The sequence below is a fragment of the Coenobita brevimanus genome, chromosome 16 (assembly GCF_032717465.1).
Source record: "Coenobita brevimanus isolate Jiangsu-jjx chromosome 16, ASM3271746v2, whole genome shotgun sequence".
NCBI lineage: Eukaryota > Metazoa > Arthropoda > Malacostraca > Decapoda > Coenobitidae > Coenobita > Coenobita brevimanus.
Genome location: NC_136969.1, coordinates 6,846,598 through 6,866,876, shown reverse-complemented (window position 1 = coordinate 6,866,876; position 20,279 = coordinate 6,846,598). Strand labels below are relative to the sequence as shown.

Here is a 20,279-nt window from a genome sequence, read left to right as displayed (position 1 = left end):
TATAACATAACAATGAGAGAATGGAATACACGAGGTGTGAAAATGAATGAAGGTGCGGGGATGAATGGTTTAAATAAAATTCGAAGGATGAGATGGAGTATAAATAACGTAGGTGAAGATGAAAACGGGGTAATGGAAATGAAATGGAATTTTTACAATAACCAATCTGTAGAGAAAATCGAGGATAATATCTATAGAAAGGAAAGATATACTATAGTTACACAGTAGAAATGGGAGTGTCAAGATGTATGACATGCAGGGTGGCTGGGCGTAGCTGGGCTGGGGCGGGGCGGGGCGGCGGTGGAGAGACAGCTGGGCGGAGAGGAGAAGAGACGCCGCGATGAATCACCGGCAGGGAGTGGCGGTCTTAGGAGGCTCCGTAATGCAGACCAGATGCGGGCGACGGCAGAGGCCGGTGGTGGGTGGTGAGGGCAGATGTGGATGCAAGGCAGGCGTAGAGCTGTTGAGTTGCAAATGCAGAGAATGGTGGTGGGCAGGCAGTGGACAGACAGTGATAAGTGGCACCGTGGGGGCAGGAGTTATGATGAGTTCGGAACAGGTGCTGGGAACAGGTGCAACAGGTGCGTAGGTCGGCGACGGTGACACGTGCGGTCAGGAACAAGGCATATGGGTGCGGTTGTTTGAGAGGTGAGCACTGGTGAGAAAAATTGGACACTCGGAAAGCACAGCCAAGGTATTACACCACTAGAGGCACGGAGGAGGGGCGAGGCTGGCAGATGCGAGACGTCGTGTATCTTGTTGTCTCACTAAAAATCCAAGGAGGCGGTCAGACTCTGATGGTTCAAAACACTGCTGCTACCAAATGTAACTTGCTATACTTTGGCAGCTAGATAAGGAGTTTATTACAAGCTCACAGTAAAATAGTCTGCCCGGCTAGGCTACCTGATATGAACTGATGCAATAACGCCGTCTTCAGGCGTGGGAAAGCATGCTGACCTAGCAAGTTTAGTGGGGGCATGTATGCATTGGGGGGGGGGAACATATATACATCGGGGGTAGACATATTGTGGAGGGGGTACACTCCTATAATTTGAAATTGCCGCTCAGCGCTGAACAGCTGTTTACACCATAGCCCCTTCACCCCTTCCTTCCTCCCCCCTTCCCCCTCCCCTGTCAGGGTTGCCATTTGGTAATGAAAAATTCGTTTGGTAATGAATCAGAATAATGCATTACCAAATGGATTTCTCACATGTATGAGGATACACAGGATGGAGATGGTGGATTGTCTGCTCTCTCTGATTAATTTGCCAGCCTACATAGCGTGAAAATAATCAACATGCTGTTAATTATAAGGAGAGTGATTATATGTATTTCCACTTGTATATATAATTAGTGAAGAATAAATGCTAGCTTTACAAATTTGGTAATGAAAAGTTAAATTTGGTAATAAAAATTGAGGAGTTCAGTAATGTGACTGTTGCAATCTGGCAACTCTGTTTCCCCGTCACCAACACCAACAGTTACTGCTTAACTTCGATCGCGAGTGGATGCTTATCGCAGTGGATGCCACATGTGCCCGTTTTTTTTTTTTTTAATAAACAGTGAATAAACTGCAATACCTCGCCAGTAGACCATATGGGAATTTACAGTGTTGTGCAGTGTTAAGAAATTAGAACTGAGAGTGCAAAGGATTAACTGTGGAGTGCAAACTGGCAGTTAAAACTGGTGGTTGAAACTGGCGTGGTGCAATTAACAATGTGCGGTGTTAAACAATTATAACTCACAGTGCAAAGAATTACTGTAACTGCAGCACAGCACTGGATTACTGTACGTGCTTCAAGAGCATTTTCACCACTGCCAAAGCCTTAAGAAGGCAGCCACAGACGTGCTGTGAGTATCCTGGCTGAGGTACAGTCACTTCTAATTCCTCATTATTTGGGTCCTTTTCATTTATTTCATGCTTTATGTCCATTATTAGTGTGAATAGGGTCTTAAATAGGTTTAAATAGGTGCTATCATGTCCGATAGGGATATTTAGGTGGCTTTCAAAGTTAGGCTGGGTTAGGGTCCTTAAGTACCAGTCCAGCAGGCAGGTGCTCACTTTCCAGATGGGACCACTTTCCGGACATGCCTTTGGCTCTGTTACATTGGATTGTGGACGGATTATTGTATTTTCATATTGAGTACATTATTAACCAGGAAACGTAGTCTCAAGACAGAATCTCAAAGGACCCTTGTAGTTTACTGGTTAAACCTACATTAATATTAATCAGGCAATGTGGTCCCTGGACAGAACATCAAAAGACCCTTGTAGTTTACTGGTTAAACCTACATTATTATTAATTAGGAAACGTGGTCCCAGGACAGACTCTCAAGGGACCCTTGTAGTTACTGGTTAAACCTAACTCTACACTTACGATTAATATTGGCAAGCTGAGAATCTCGGGCAAGTCACATTTTAACACCCGATGTGGTGTGAACACTCATGTGGATAATGTGCATTCTCCGGGAATCCTCAGAAAGGCCCACAGCTCGAGACATCACAAGGTAATTCAGACACAGCCTCAGATTGCCTCTGTGGGGTTCTCGATCTTCCCCCTTAACCTGGCCCTGGACATCATGTGTCCTGTGGGGCCAACAGGCGAGACATCACGCCTGCACTCACACTGCCACTGCCCTCTCTCTCAAATGACTCAGAGATTATGAATGTGGATTCAAATGGCACTGAAAGGACACATCCCTGGCTGGTGGTACGCTGGCACACATTGCAGGAACGCACAAACCTATTTCCTGTCCCATTCATGGCCAGAAAAAGTCAGCACGGATAAGGCCTTGGGTTTTCCTTTTGGCCATGTAACTTCCTGGGGCTGAACAATGACCCCATTCTAACACTGCTCGGCAATACTTAGCAGGAATGACAAACTGCGTTCGAACCTCACCCTGGGGTGTTCGTGACTCACGGTACAGCCGTCCCTGTTTATGAATGAACCTGACTTGTCCTCCACGTGAATACTCAGTCACTTTACCCTTTTGCTTCTTCGGCACAGCAACAAGTGTCGGGTCAGAATGTTGTTCTTGGACAACATCTTGACTACAAATCAGATCTTGCGGCGATCCAATGGTCACCGGGGTGACACAGTTTGGAGCCTTGGCCATGGCTCTTGTTACTGCAGCTGAAGTCTGAGTAGCGTCATCTATGGTGCAACATTGGCACCTGGTATGTTGCCTATTATTAGGTCAAACAAAGGTTCTGGCATGACAACTGCAACTGTCGTACCGGTGTAAAATGGAGATGCCACCTGGATACGTGCCTCAGGGAACAATCTTACTGATCCATCAATAAGCTGAGCTTGGATCTGTCGGCCTGTGTATTCCTCAGGCCCAACTAGACTGCCTGACAGAGCAACCTGAGGAACCATTGTCTCTCAAGACTTTTACAGGAACGCCTCCCACAAACACTGGCTGAACAAGGAAGGCACTATTACCTCTGGGAGGGCCTGTGGAGGAAGCAACCAGCCATTGATAAGGCTGCTGACTGAACGATGCGGCAAACATGGTGCCCTGAGAATTAGATACCTGAGGGGTCGTACTCATCATCTGGGGAGATGGAACGTTGACCACCTGTGGAGGAGGATTCACTGTTGCAGGGGGACTAGTGAACTGTGGGAAAGTACCTGTGCTGCTAGGAACGACACCATCGTACTGCTGTTGAGGAATGAAGGCTGCGTTTGCCTCCTGCCTCTGAGACACTGGGGCTGGTACTGAAAAGGATTGTCCCAACTGTCGACTGCTTGGCTGATACTGCCGCTGGTTAGGGTACTGCTTGTACTTCTTCTAATTGGGTTTCTGTGTATTTTGCCCCTTGTCCTTCTGCAGTTTGTTTGGATCTTGGACATTATTCTGAGAATGGCCTTGATGCTGGGGTTCAGTCTGAGATGGTTTCCCAGACTTGTCAGCTTTCCTGTTCCAAGTCTGTTGCTTATGAGTTTGATACCCGTATGCAGTGAAGAATCATCAGCCTTTTCCACCATTTGGCTGGCATCCCTTACCAGGCAGATCTTAAGCTGAGCCATAAGCTCAGCAGGCCATGACTTTTCTAGTGTATGCACAGCATAAGGTCAATTATCCCCTCTCGCATGCAAGGGGTTTCATCTTTCCCCATCAACTCATCTAAGTAAGTAGTAAGGCAGTTGAGGAACTGAACAGCAGTCTCCTTTTCTTGAAGACGTGCCCTCATAAACTGACTCCTGGCATCGTCAACTGTGAGACCATACTCTTTCATGAATGCAGCCATCATCATCTCATACATGAGATTGTCTCCACGAATTTTGTGGAGAATATCGAGGGCAGGGCCCTCAAACAAGCCGAAAAACTGGAGCTGCTTAGCTGCCTCCTCCAGCTGGTACAGCTGCACCATGTCCTCAAAACGAGCTATGAATGGCTCGATTTGCTCGCCTTCCTTGTATGAAAAAAGCTTGAGGCATGGGGTTGCCAAAACATGTGCAGGGAGAGCACTCGTGGAGCTTGGGTCGGCTGCACCAGATGTGCCTGAAGACATGGAGTCTCACTTGAGCTTCAGCATCTCAAGTTCATGTTTCTCACGTGCCTCGCGCTCGGCATGCTCGTGTTCACGTTCTCTCTCTCATTGTTCTCGCTCATATTCACGCTGCTCTTGCTCATATTCGTGCTCTCTCTCACATTCCTTGCATTGTTCTCGCTCATATTTGCGTTGAATTTTACTCTCTTCATGGGCATCTCTCTCACGCTGCTGTTCAAGACAGTACTGTGAGAGTATAGTCTTTAATTTCCTTGGGATTGGTAAACCCCATATCTTTGGCTTCCTGTACATATATATTAGTAGCCATGATGCTAACACAACTAAGGCTGAGTGGACTACAGACTGAGTACTGACTGCTGTTTCGCAGAGAAATGCTAATAATCAAAAGTAAGAAATATAGGCACAGGCTGGTGGTGACCAGTCTTATCTCCTGTAGAGGAGGGGTCACTGTCACAGGGGAACTAGTGAATTGTTACTCGATTTATCTACTGTAGAGGAGGATTCACTGTCACAGGGGTACTAGTGAATTGTTACTTGTTTTGACTCCTGTGGAGGAGGATTCACTGTCACAGGAGGACTAGTGAATCATGACTCGTTTTATCTAGTTAAACTGGTAAGATTCACTGTTCCTGGGGGACTAGTGAACTGTGACTAGTCTTATCTAGTTAAACTGGTAAGATTCACTGTCGCCGAGGACTAGTGAATCGTGACTAGTCTTATCTAGTTAAACTGGTAAGATTCACTGTTGCTGAGGGACTAGTGAGCTGTGACTAGTCCTATCTAGTTAAACTGGTAAGATTCACTGTTGCAGGACTAGTCTTATCTAACTAAACTGGTAGTATTCACTGTCGCAGGGGGACTAGTGAATCTGTGACTAGTGCCTATAGCCTTTAATGATAACAAATACCTAGGTGTGAGTGAGAGAGTATTATTTCGTTAATAACTTTAGAGCTAGGAGTTAATATCCTGGAATGAGGTAGCCAGATGTCACGGGAGAATCTAATTTTAAGAAAAATGCTTATATTAATCGAAGGTAAACACATGGAATAAATTTGTGAAAATCAAGTAGCAAGTTTTACTTTAAGCTGGCTTACTTCGCCGATTCTCTAAGGACGAGAATTTTATAAATTTTCTCAACAGTACACAGCAGAGACTATCAACTCACGAATGCTGTATCATTAGTACTGTTAGCCTCTGAGAAAGTGTGATCTGACAATCAATAATTAATAATAATAATGAACAAGTTCTTGCTGATGCTTAACTCCTGGCTGGCACAACAGATTTGTTTTGATACAAAAGAACTGGCCTAAATACCAGTTGTGATTAACATAAGTTTGTACTAACTGGGAGTAGCAAACTAAATTAACCCTAGATCAGCAACCATGCCCAACTAACGCTATCTACAACCACCGGCCACATGTGGCCAGATTTGGGAATTAAAAAATACTTATATGCATTGCACATTTCTAAAAATTTTATCACATGTAAAGACTAATGAAAATGTTGGCACAAAAAAAAAAAAAGTATGGAATTTGTTTTATTGTAAATTTTTTTCTAAAGGCACTAAAAACCTGTCAAAATTACACTTGTCATAACATATTTGGCTATAACTTTGTTTGCAGCCTTCTCAAGGGTTGCCAACAAGGATACGTTGATTCCAGACATCCTCCTTGATGGTCATGTTAATGCTTAGAAAAAACAACCAAAAAAAATAAAAAAACACACAAAAAAAAAACATACAAATGTTGTTTGCAACCATGGCCACATGTGGCCTTTTTCAATATATTAGAAATAAAAAACACAAGCAACCCAGACGCACCTTGAATCGAAAGTACAAACCAAAAGGGGAAGCTACCTGGATGGTGAGCCGAATTCTCAAAATGGCGCCATGGCGCCAAGCTTTTAAACTTTGTCTGGCCAGATGTGGCTGGTGGTTGCTGATCTAGGGTTAAGCTCAATGTGAAGAAATAAAACACCATTAACACAATGAAATGAGCTCAAAGAAAAGAACTGTAAAGTTATTGATTACAATAAAATAAATTTACATTACCTGAATCTCAAAAATGAAATCAAAAGGGGAATTCACTGTCACTGGGGGACTAATGAATTCAAATAACAAAGAAAATAGACTCACTCACTCATTCATAGAGCTAATCAGATTTAAACCTAAAAAAGCAAACGGAAATACTGGTCAGTGGAGGGAGCGGAGCTGATGCTACGATAGACTGGGCGTCTGTCTGTTGAACACCAGGCGCTGCTATTCGCTGCTTGTCTGCTACGCTGATTACCGTAGGTGGAGAAATCCGAAAATCGCTGTACAATGGAGACGCTGCTCTCTATGCCAGGCACAAACGACTCTACTCTTGTGGTGGTTTGAAGCTGACTGAGTCCAAACTGGGAAAGGGGGTGAGAGATGGCCATGTTCATCGGAAGTAGGCATGGCCTAACTTCAACGGTCAATGGAGAGAGGGTGAACGATATATACGCGCAATAAAAATCACTCAGTGAAGCACTAATGTCGCGCATGAGAACAATCACTTTTGGAGCAGTGACGAATATTCTGAAAAACTATCCCAATCGAAGTGCATACGAGGACAGTTAAACTGAGTGATACACAGTGGGAATTCCACTCGAGTACGTGATTTTCTCACCCGAGTACAATGTCACGGATTTGTAGAATACACAATCTCATGAATTAAATGTTATTCCTAGCTGAGAACTATGATTTCCTTTTTGCCCTTGAGCTATGCGTGAATTGTTTATATCCTACAAAGCTTGTGATTGCCAGCCACGAAAGCGAAGCTGGTATTGTTTTCACTTTGTCTGTGTGTCTGTCTGTTAGCACAATAACTTCACAACCACTCAACATATCACAAAATTTTTGTTCGAGTGAGCAAAGCGAGCGAGAGCACCAAATTTAGTCACAGTTTGGACCCCCGGCATGTGTACCCAAGCAGAAGATTTATCGCATCAGCAAAAAATGGGGGCAGGGATCATGAGGAAAACTCTGTAGTACAGTAGAGAACTTTTTTGGATATCTCAGCCAATTTTGAAGTTACAAGAAATATAGACACCAATTTAGAAATCGCATAAAATCCTCAATTATTATCAATTAACAGACAAACCTTAATTCGCAGTAGTTTTTTTTTCCGTAAATCGAGGAAAAGATTTTTTTTTTTTTTATAAGGGAGATTAGTGTAGCAGCTGGCTGAGCAAGAAGTAACGGTCTAAGGTTGCACGAGCAGCACAGCAGTATTTTCCGATCATTGCTGAGAGCAGCCAAACAAATAATACCTTCTGTTTGGCCTTTTTTTTCGGGGGGGGGGGAATTTTTGACTGAATCCAAGTCAAACTAATACAATACCTTGAGGGATGAAAGAAACTCTGATTTTCTGATTTCTGATTCAAATCGGAGTGCACGGAGAGATTTGGTGAAAGCAATTTTTATGAGTGAGCAAAAAGCAAAGTCATTATTAAACTTCTAGGTGTCAAGCCCTAGACTTAAAGTTAATACAAGAAGATTATTGGTTTTAGGAAGTGTGAGGGAATATTTTTGGTGTAATCTAATAAGTTTCTTTTAGTATTTTCAGGTCAGGAAATCAAGGGAAGATGATGAGCCACATGAGACAATATTCATCACTGCCTGACTTGCTCTCTCGCTCGGTCGAACACGTTCCACACTTTCAGTGTGGACGCCTGTTACATGTTACAGGTGTAGTAGTGAAAAAATCGATCACGAATTCAAAATTGGTGAAAGTAAGTCAAGGTCTGTGTGTCTGTTACCACTATAACTTTGTAACCACCCAAGATATCATCACAAAATTGTACATATGTGTAGTAGGGATGAGAATCTCCTACGAGTATTGTTTTCAGTTTGTCTGTCTGTGTGTCTGTGGATCTGTTAGCAATATAACTTCACAACCGCTCAAGATATCATCAAAAAATCTTACTTTGTGTAGTTGGGATGAAAATCTCTTACGAGTTTGAATTTGGTGAAAGTAGGTCAAGGTCTGTGTGTCTGTTACCACTTTAACTTTGTAACCACTCAAGATATCATCACAAAATTTTACATATGTGTAGTAGGGATGAAAATCTCCTACGAGTATTGTTTTCAGTTTGTCTGTGTGTGTGTCTGTGTGTCTATTAGCACAATAACTTCACAACCACTCAAGATATTATCAAAAAATCTTACCTTGTGTAGTTGGGATGAAAATCTCTTACAAGTTTGAAAATAGTGAAAGTAAAGTCAACGTCTGTGTGTCTGTTACCATGGTAACTTCACAACTGCTCAAGACATAATCAAAAATTTTTACAGGTGTGTCGTAGGAATGAAACTCTCCAACGAGTTCGAAAGTGATGAAATTACGCCAAGTTCAAGGTCATATTCCTACCCGCACTAGATTTTTATCGGCTTGCTGCTGGTGTGCTTCTCCCCTTGGGAGGGCCTCAGTTTTATGCTTTTTCTTTTTCTTTTTTTTTCATCTGACACATGCTACTTTTTAAGGACATAGCCACATTTGTGAACTTGTATGCATATACATCTAATTTATGCTTGTGCCCCAACCAAGTTTCTGATCACTGCTTTTTGGGAGGGAGCAGTATGTGCATATGCTCCAACAAGGTTGCTGACATTATGGTGTTTGATGTTTGAAGAGATATTTTTGTTCGCATCTTGCATAGTACTTGCCTACAGTAAACGTACTCACCTATCTTTTTTCACAGGACGTACCCGTGCTCCTGTTGCCCTGGGTGGTGGTGGCTGGGTTGGTGGTGGCCGTGGATATCATATTCGTGGGATATATTGTCTACCAGGAACACGTGAGTTATCCTCAATGTACAGTTTTTATTATTATTAGTTATTATTATTATTATTATTATTTTTATTATTATTATTATTATTATTATTATTATTATACTCAGTCTCCATTGTGGTTGTGTCATTGACTTTTTTCTTTTTCTGTTTATTTTTCATGTTACAGTATGTTTCTGTTGTGATTCCCCAGATCAGTTTCCCCCTAAACTTCAACCTCCAGTAGTTCAAGTCGAACTGTTTGCAGTTTGGCGTATGGAGTCATTGTTTTTAGTAATTTGTTTTTCCTTCCTTTCTTCATCTTTGTAAGAAAAAAATATGTTCTGTGTTATGTAATCATTTATTGTTATACTGTAGTTTCATGAAATTCCCTTTCAGATGTTTGTTCAAGTACTTCCAACGTAATGCCCTACATATAATAAAGAACTGTAGTTTTGTTTTAAAGATCTCTACCTTCTTACGATTAAGAGGCTTCGGAACTCTAGGAATTAAAGAGTCAATTCCTTCAGCCTAATGGCGTGTTTTTAATTTTATTGTGATCCAGCTACAGCCAGCAAAATTTATTGAGTTTTTTTATTCATCTGTGTTTGGGGACGCATTTACTTCGGCTATATGTAACACTTCCAGCTCGAGAAATATCTCCCCAGCTTAATAAAGCTGTTTGAAGAAAACAAAAATAGAATCTAAAAGACATCATCTTACATGAAGAAGCAAACGGAAGAAACTGTAATTGTGAAATGTGACCTGACAAAATTAAAGATGCACATCTACTCTTTATCGTGTTAGACTTCTTAAAAGATGTGAGTTAGGAAGTCTACTGACCAAGGGTTAAACTGAGGGTACTTCATGTTTTCACTCAAGGAAATCTGTATGAAGTTTTTCCTTTTTGTCGCAAAATATTTTGCTTGATTCTCTCAGGGGCAAGGCCTAGAAACGCCAGTATCGCTAAGTTATTAAGTTGCTGCAATACTGTGGATCAATTACCATATGTTTGTCAGCCTGCTGTCCAACCCTACACCCAAGCCTATGGTGTTTTACCGAGGACTTTGCACTGTTCTTTGTCGTGAGTTATATTTTTTAAAATGTGAATTTGTCATTTAACCTTTTGGAATGTGCAAAGGATGTTTATATATAATGGAATGGTTTCAAAGAGGCTTCGTACACCATGGTTTTATTCAATTATCCGCGTTTTTCCTCTCTCTCTCTCTCTCTCCATATATATATATATATATATATATATATATCATCAGCCGTTGAGGTCCACTGCAGGACCGGCCTATCCCTACCGAAGCAGGGACGATACAGCCAATGTACTTCTACCCAGTGGCTTAGGCTGTCTGATAGAGACTGTATGTAGGGTGAGAAGTGCTTGTGAGTGTGATTGTAGTGTTGCAGTGGCTTTGGATGTGTGTGTAGTCTGTGAACCAAGTGTAATTGGCCCACTAAGCCGATTGGGTGCAAGCCTACTAGTATGCGACACTGGTTCAACCACAGAACCCCTTGTGTAAGCCAAAGTAGCAAGTGGCTTGGTGAACGCTTCCCAAAGTTTTTACAACTCTGGCGGGAGGCGAACCCACGCTCACCAGCGTGCGAAACGCATACTCTACCACTGTACCACAGAGCTCATATATATATATCATCATCATCATCATCAGCCGTTTGAGTGTCCACTGCAGGACCGGCCTATCCCTACCGAAGTGGGGACGATACAGCCAAGTTTTCTCTACCACGTGGCTTAGGCTGTCTAATAGAGATTGTTTGTAGGGTGAGAAGTGCTTGTAAGTGTAATTGTAGTGTTGGAGTGGCTTTGGATGTGTGTGTAGTCTGTGAACCAAGTGTAATCGGCCCGCGCAAGCTGACCGGGTGCAAGCATACTTTATAGTAAGCGACACTGGTTCAACCACAGCACCCCTTGTGTCCGCCAAAGCAGTACGTGGCCAGAAGAAAGCTCCCAAAGTTTATTACCCTGGCAGGGTGCGAACCCTCGTTCTTCAGTGTGCGCAAATGCACACTTTGTCACTGTACCACAGAGGCTCCCATATACAATATATATGTATACATATATATATATATATATATATATATATATATATATATATATATATATATATATATATATATATATACAGTATATTAAAGTGGCGACTCACTAGTGTGATAGCTGTATGCTCCTTTCCTCTCCTTTTAATGTTATGGATGCAAAATTATCAGGGAGCATATTACAATTCATCTGAAAACTCTAAAAGTTTATCAGACCACAACTAGTTAACAATGGAATCATTTCATACCTACTAGCTGAGAAGCAGTTCACACCTATTTGCTGTTTTGTGTAAATTCTCTAAGGGTATGTCCTTAAGTTTGTAATTGGGTGCACCTGGCATCCCGTGGGACGTAACCCTTTTGCCTCCCATAAATATGCAGGAGGTGAAGCCATAGCTCGTTCTCTGTTCTCCCTCAGACAGAGACAGACGTACACCGCTGCTCCTCCGTCAGCCTGTCCCATGGAAGTTCTCTCACCACTTTGTTTTTCACATTCTGTTGTGAGTTAGCAGTCTTCCCTCTCTCACTCAGGCTATCAGGAGTCAGAGTTCCAGTTTTCCTCAGCTTCTTCCTGCTTTTTTCTGACTACCTGTCCTTACTTCTTGCCTTCAGGCCTCTTCTCTCATTTCAGTTCCTGTGATGATGTCAGAGAAGTCCCACTGTGCCTACCCCAAGTGCGCCACTTCATTCATCGGAGATGGCCACCTGCACTGCATTTCCCACTCTTCCTGCATCTGGGACAAGTTCTTTGACCTGGGTACTGCCCGGTGTGTTCCCCGTGGCTCTCCTGCCTGCGATCCAAGGATGACGCTGGAGAAGACATCTCTTCAGGAGGCCCAGTTGCTGAGGTCCAGATGTGGGTGAGTAGCAAAGGGTTCACCCTACAATGTGCTGGCCCCATCGTAGGCGAACACCTGAGCAGAGCTAGAGGCAAGGTGTTCCAAGGGTAAGCCCCCCATAGACTCCCCCCGGACACCAGGACTCATACCCAGGGGGAAGACCCTCCCAGTCTCCTCCAGTCCCCCAACCAGTCCCTGCCCCACTTCCCTCGGGTTCTCCTCCGGCGGCCATCCCCCTCCATCATCACTCCCTACTCTTCCCTCGAGGGGTATTTCAACTGGGGGAGGAGAGAACTCTACTCTTCCCCTCACCTTCAGCAGCAGGGGCGACCTGGCAAGCAGTGGGCACCTCTTCCCGCCAGCCCAGTTACGGCTCTGTTCCCTCTCCCCCACCTTTCCCTGCTGGGGGGCCGGACATGGGAACCACTATTGCCCTGATGGTGAAACAGTCCTTGGAGATGTATGGCTTCCCATCACTTCCCTCTCAAAGATGGAGGCGTAATGCTCCCTCCTCGTCTTCACCCTCTTCCTCCTCCTCCTCAAGCTTCCCCTCACCTCCCCCCTGCAGCAGAGTCCGCCTCATGCGGGGGGGGGGTGACTCCCAACCATTGAGGGAGTGAGGCCTCACTCTTCCCTGACACAGGATTCCCACAATCCAGAACCACTAATTACTCTCCACTCCCTGGGACACACAGCTTGGACACGCCTTCCCCTGGGCTAGCCTGTCAGAATGGTCGAGGATTGCCTACACACAGGTTCTTTCTTCCACCAAAATGACTCTCACCCTGTCTTCTCACCACGCTGGGACCTGGAGGTGCGATGAGTGACATGTGAGTCAGGGGAGGAGGTGTTCAAGTTCTGCCAGACACCGCTCTCCAAGCAGGAACCGTCCAGGGCTCCCTCCGGGCCTTCACCTCATGCCCAGGCCCTCGACGTGGTAGAGCGACAGGTGTCAGTGGAGGCCTTCAACCCTCTTCTTCCTTTCTTCAAGAAAATCGGAGGAACCATCCTGGCACACATCCCTTTCTCTTCCCCATCAGTCTGGCTTAGGTTGGACCTCGAGGGGGGATCTAATTTGGGCCTCGTCAGTGGCAGGAGAATCCTGCAGGCTCTCCTTGTCCCTCCCCCTAGTCCTTGTGCTTCCGGGGGAAGAGGCCATCCCACCGGATTGGAAGGAATTTCTCTGGGCCCCTCGCCTCCAGGCTAAGGACTTGCCCTGGCAGGCCTCGTCAGTTGCCTCCAGCACCTTGGCCAAAGACGAATATGCCTGCCGTGTTGCCGCCTCCTTGAACTCAGTGACTACAGGCCTGGAACTCATAGCTAAATAGACCAGGGCTATGTTGGATTCCCTACAGGTTTTTTCCAAGCAGGAGGTTTTTAATGTCTCAACCTATTTGGCAACACTTGCTGAGGCTATGGCCTCCTCCTCAGGCTCCCTGATCTGCACTGTCATGGAAGCCGCAGAGGACGCCAGGATAAAGGCTAGGTCGGAAGCTTTCCAGTTTAAGCCGAAGGATATCAAAGCTGGCCTTCTCTGCTTGGTGCCCTTTGCCACAGCATTCATCTCAAATGAACAGAGTAACAAATGCCTGGCCTCACAGCCCCCATCATCAGATTAGACACAAGGGGGACCCCCTTCCTTCCCCCCCCTTACCAAGTCTACCTGCCACACTACCAAGTCCCCACCCAAGAAGAAATCCTGCCACTCTTCTCCCCGATGCCCCTTTTGCCGGCATGACGAGAGAAACTCCAAAAAGAGAGACTCTGGGACGCGGCGAGAGAGGAAGCCACTTCGAGACAAGGACCAAAGATGATGAGGGACCCACCAGAATAAACACAGGGGCGAATGAGTTTCACACCCTGGGCCTCCTTTCTGGCTGGCACAAAGCATGGCCAAAGGGCATCTGGGCAGGCAGGGTGGTACGGTGGGGCCTCATCTGGTCCCGGCTCTGCCTTCCCTCCCTGGGTTACCCGAGCAGCAGCCGCCAGGTCACAGCCAAGGTGAGGGAGCACGTGGAGGAGATGCTCAAAAAGGGAATGGTGGAGAAGGCGACAGGGAAAGTGTTCCTCTCTCACCTATTCACCATTTCCAAGAGGAACTCAGACAAGGACAGGCTGATCGTGGATCTCAGCATTCTGAAAGGTTTCATTGAGATGACTATGTTTAGGATGACTACACCTGCACAGGTCCACCAGCATCTCCGTCTGGGCTCGTGGCTCGAAGTGGTCGATCCGCAGAACACTTACTGGCACGTCCCTATTCATCCATAGTTCAGAAAATTCCTGGCTTTCCAGATGGATGCATAGGTGTTTCAGTTCACTGTTCTGCCCTTCAGTCTGGATCGCTCCTTGGGTTTTCTCCCAATTCATGAGAGTGGTGGCTTCAGCCCTGGCTGCTGAAGAGGTCGACATCATGATGCATCTGGATGACTGGCTACTCACGGCCCCCTCAGCAGCTGAGTTAGAGACAGCTGTAGAGAAGACCAGCTCGACAGCTCACTCCATGGGCTTCAAAGTCGACCTGGAGAAGTCCTCCCTCTCCCCCACACAGTCCCTAGGCTAGTTTGGGCTATGATGGGACTCAGGTCGAGCTGCCCTTTGTATGTCAGAAGACAACACGAAACCATTACGCCGCTGTCTCTTCTGTGTGGTTCACTCTACTTTGTTCACCTGCAGGAAATGAGAAACCATCATGGGCTCTGTGAACTTTGCTGCAGAAGTGGTGTCACTGGGGAGGCTCCACCACAGGAGACTCACCGCCAGATGGGGCACACCGGAAGTAGATCTATTTGCATCCAGTGAGTCAGCTCAGCTCCCAGACTACATCTGTCTGTCAGAACGAACAGCAGCACAGGGACCCAATGCCTTCTCAGTAGAGTGGAACAGATGGAGGTACATCTCCCTGTTCCCTCCACCCTGTTCCTCAGTCATGGTAAGAGTGTTTCAGAAGCTCCGCTCCTTTTGGGGCAGTGTTCTCCTTCTAGCCCCCATGTGGCTGGCTCAACCTTGGTGCACAGACTTCTCCAGCTGGTGCCCCAACCCCCTTTTCCTAGGCTCGAGCTGTCTCCGGAACAATATGTCCCACAGAATGACATCGAGCCTCCACCTTCACATGTGGAATTTTTACGTTCCACCCTCCATCAATCTTTACCAGAGGAAGTAGTGAGGGTTGCCCTCACTGGCCTCAGACCATCGTCGACTCGGCATTATGAGTCTTGCTGGAGAGCCTTCACCTCCTTCCTGCATAGTGAAGCGAAAGAGTACCGACAGAAGCGTTGGTGCTCTCTTTTCTGTCCCACCTGGTGCATGGCTGAGGGAAAGCACCGCCCACAGTGGTAGTGCATGTGGTTGGCTTAGCAGAGCCTCTCTGATTCAGCTTTGGCCTGGAACTAAATGAGGGACTGCTTACCCTGGTCGAGAGAGGTTTATTCCACCTTCACCCCCTGCCCAGACGGGCTCCACCGAATTAGTCCTTGCAGAAGGTCTTAGACCTACTGCAATTAGACCATTTCACCTCCCATGCTTCCCCCCAGGACCCTCTTGACAGGGCAATCGCTCCTCACAGTTCCCAGCTCTGATGAGATACTCCCACCTGGACCTAGTTTACTGAAGGGGATAGGGCTGTCACTCTCTCCCCCTCTCCACAGACACTAGTCAAGAACGAGAGGGCAAACTTCAGAATGAGGCCTGCGTTAGTTCTTGCCTGGCTCACGGACATGGCACACCATCCATTTTGTCCTGTGGCTGCACTTAGGCAACACATCAGTAGTACCACCAGTGCCTCCAAACAAGCCTTATTCATCCACCCCAACCCCTCACGCCCCTACGTGCCCCTACCCTGGCAGCTGGGATTTGCGCCTTGTTAAGAAGGATGGACCCTTTGGCCAACCCCGGGGTTCATGACATCAGGTGCCTGGCCTCCTCAATACTACTTCTGAGGTCAGGAAGCCTAAATACAGTGGTAGAGGCAGGGCAATGGTCGTCCACCTCCACCTTCATCGATAAATACTTGATCCATCAGGTGGCAGACGTCCACTGTGTAGCGATGACAGTGTTACCTCACTTCACTCATGACCAGGAAAATGCGAGTGCCTAAAATTAAGTGTTAAACAGCTTTGTGCATACCACTGTCTTACGTCACAACCAGTTTTGTGTGTTTATGCTAAAAGGACTCAAACAGAATAATAAACTTCACCTGTTCATTGTCTCATACCACGAGTACTGGCTGCGCCAGTCACTCAACCATAAATATTAAGTTCACTGAATTGAAGAGGTCTGAGAAGGGGTGATAAGCTATCACTCCCCTCCCACCCTCAGAACTCCCTTTAGCCAAACAGTACTCATCTTGTTATCTCACTACAAAGGGTCCCAGGCAGAGTAATATACTTCCCCATGATCCTCGCCCCAGACTGCGATTACAGGATATGCCTAACACCCAGCAATAGTCATTAAGATTACTGAATTGTAAGATATCTGAGGCAGGACAATAAAGTCTTTCCTCCTCACTCGGATTTCCTTTAGCCAACGGTACTGGTCACTTTGTTATTTTAGTACTGGATATCCTGGGTAGAGTAAAGAATTTACCCTGCTTTTTATCCTTGATTCAAGGCTGTGGTAGTCTCCCTGCAACAGATAATAACTATAACAACTATGAAAATCTGAGGTGGAGTAATAAAAATCATACTCCCTCCCCCTCAGGTTTGTTCCTGTGCCAATCATTGCTCCGCATCTCATCTATATACCTAGGCTCCGCATCTCATAAATTTATTTTACTGTTTCAATAATAAACAAGATCTCAGCACAAAATATTCTTTTTTCGGTATCACACTTCCTCCACCTGACCCGAGGGTGTTAGCGGGTAACAGCTTCGGGGATTTCCCCCAGTTCTGGGTAAGGTAAGGGATTACCTCCTTTCCCCCTGCATTCCTTGGGATTGGGGAAGGGGAGATCAAGGGACTTCCTCCCTCATCCTTTCCCTTTGTTAAGGAAACTAAACAAGGCGTGAAAGGGTTGCGAGTGGAGCAAAGGTTTTTACCTTTGTTTCCATAAACTCGTTCGCTGTCATAACAGATTCTTCTGCCTCCCCAGCTTGGAATTCAGCTATCACACTAGTGAGTCACCACTTTTAAAATACAGGCTTTGAAAAATTGAAAAGCCCATTTTCAAAAGCTTAGATGAACTAGTGTGAATTTATTACCTTCCCACCTACTTCAGTAGGTTCCTGCCCCACAGTGAATCCTTGATTACTTCACTTTGGCATATAATGAGCTACAGCTTCACCTCCTGGACATTTATGGGAGTGCTAGACAAAAGGATTATGTCCCGTGGGATGCTAGGTGTGCCAAATTACAAGCTTAACCCGCTGCTTGCCAGCTATTTTTAGCCCTATGGGTCACCCCAGTGCCGGCCATTTTTTGACCTTTTTTTTTTGGCTAAAATGATAGATTTTGATGTGGAAACAACGAATTTCGCCATTAAAATGTTCACCGAGGCTCGGAAACGGGTTTTATTGAGTCTTGCATACTTGTGTACAGGTATAGCTGCTCTCTCACGCTCACCACGTACATGAGAGATAGCCGTTTTCTGTGTAAGGTATACTCAGGTATTTATGCTGGGAAGGTATAGCAATGTTCAGTACACTTTTATGATTACTTGTTACTTCAGCATCTATCATAATTTGCTTGTCTTTCTCACTGTGAATGAATTATCTCACACTTACTTGAAGATAGGTACAACCTGACTTCATTACGTACAGTCCTGGCACTTACAAGGTATTTACAACTTGCTTCTTCACTATATAGTCCTTACACCTACAAGAAAATATTTACAACTTACACTTACATGAAAATACTTACAAAATTCCTTCATTATGTACAGCACTGGGTGAGGCACACAGGCAGAGTGAGGCAGAGCGGGAGTGAGGGGGGGAGCGAGTGAATGTATGGCCTAGACAGCCTGGGGGATGGTAGAGGAACAGTTACCTTACTTGCCTGCCAATTTACACCCATGAATCTTGAAAAATGCAGTCACAGTGAAGCTTTTTATTTAAACCATTTTAAAATGGCACTGGCACTGGCCATGGAATTATGTTAGACCTTTTTAAAATGGCGCTGGCACGCGGTGGGTTAAGGACAGACCCTTAAGGAACTTACACAAGATAGCAAATAGGCGTAAATTGCTTCTTAGCAAGTAGGTATGAATTGATTCCATTTTGAACTAATTGTGGCCTGAAAAACTCTTTGAGTCTTCGGATGAATTGTGACATGCTTCCTAATAATTTCGATCCCGTAACATTAAAAAGAAACGAAAGGAGCATACAGCTATCAGACTAGTTCATTTTAGCCTTTAAAAATGGGATTTTAAATTTTTCAAAGTCTATATATATATATATATATATATATATATATATATATATATATATATATATATATATGACGGCAGGGTGCTTGTATACTACATCACACGGTTCAGTGTAAGCTGCATTCTCTGTCCAAGAAATTGGGTCATTGTGAAGAAAGTCATTGGGAACGCCAAGTCTAGAAAAGAAAGTCCTAGTGTTGATGGTTACCAGGCCATCCAAGGCATCTGCAGGAAAAGTGGTTTCGAGTATTCAAAGTCTCTTAGTTGGTAACTTTGGGGTTTCACTAAAATGTGCCAACATCCAGTGCTTTGCATCAACAATGATCCTGTCATCAAAGAAGCAAAATCAACTTCATCCTCCGAAAGATACCATAGATGAGAGTTCAGCTTCTTCCTATTGGTTGCACAGATTTTCCTGTTGGGTACTTGATGGGTTGTTGCATCAAGACCCAGTCACTGAGGAGAGCTTGAGCCGCAAATGGAGCTGAAACTAAGGCCTTCAAGTTGATGAGGACAGAAAAGAGGGACAGATCTTGCACTCTGCGCTCCTCTGCCTTCGTCATCTGGAACTGGCTCTGGAAGAGAGATACAGATTCAAGGAGTATATAACTTTTGCCATCAATTGAGCATGGTGTACTGCCCCTGGAGCCTGAAAATTCACCCCCTTCTTTGGAGTCCCACTGAGAAAGATAATGGACAGGTGCAATAACTCATGCTAATCATCTCATACTTGGTTTGACTGGGACATGGCAAAGCAAAGGAGATCCTTCCTTGCCTCGGTAATTGCCGCCTTGGTTTCTGCATCAGTATCTGTGGTTTTGAACTTAGCTTGATCTTTTAAATTCCTGTGGGCTTTGAACCTTTTGAAGAGGGAAATATCTGGTCCTGTTGAAGTGGTCCTCGTGGAGACTTCAAATGTTGCTCCTATGGTCAACTCTATCACATGGTGCCGGCAGACCATATAAAGTAAATCTCATCTGATCTTTTCTTGAAGGATAGTGCAGCTTCCTCCACACTGGCCCGTGTTCAATACAGTAGTGTCAGAGCACATGGAACTGATCTACTGGATTAGGCCCCAATCATCAAGGCACTCAATGATCGCATGGACTTGGGTTTCTGCTGCCCCAGAAGGAAGCTTTGGCACTCTCAACAGTTGTTCTATCCCGAAGCCAGACACCAAAATCGAATGACGATCCACATGTTCCCATGAGTAAGCTCTTCCATTATTATGTTTTCCATCGCAGCTCACCGTCAGTTTTTATTTCCTTTGGGCTCACTCTTCAGTTCTTGAGCCCTTTGGGCTCGAAACTGTGCTGGTTGGCAGTGTGTTGTTGACGGATTTATGTCCAGTTCACAAGGATCACGACCTAAACTGACAACAGTCTCCATCAGAAGATACTTTGCCTTGCAGGAGGTTATATTTGTTCGGTCGAGAGTGGCCGATAAGTCTTTCGTCACTATTTCTCTCCACTCATCGTTTTGGAGGAAAAGGGTCATTTTTAACGTGTCTGAAGTGATGTGGATTGTCCAGCACAGGCTTTTTCAATCTTGGTCTCATCCTCAGAATTGGATGAGGAGGATTCCGGGATGATTTTCTCAGCAGCTGCCTCCATCTCATGCTTGGAACGCTTTCCCAACTTTTCAGTAGTTTCCTGCTGTCGTTGTTGAGTGCTGACTTTTTCCAGGTGAATCATGTCGAGTCCCCCTATGC

At 45.1% G+C, this 20,279-nt stretch overlaps 1 protein-coding gene across 1 annotated transcript in view; it reads left to right on the top strand.

Annotated features, from left to right (window-relative positions):
• LOC145390944 (uncharacterized) overlaps positions 1-20,279 on the top strand; it is a 188,675-nt gene that overhangs the window by 43,727 nt on the left and 124,669 nt on the right. Inside the window, exon 2 of the mRNA XM_080265681.1 lies at positions 9,242-9,337. Coding sequence (XP_080121807.1) covers positions 9,242-9,337 — 96 coding nt within the window. The remainder of the gene's footprint in view (positions 1-9,241; positions 9,338-20,279) is intronic.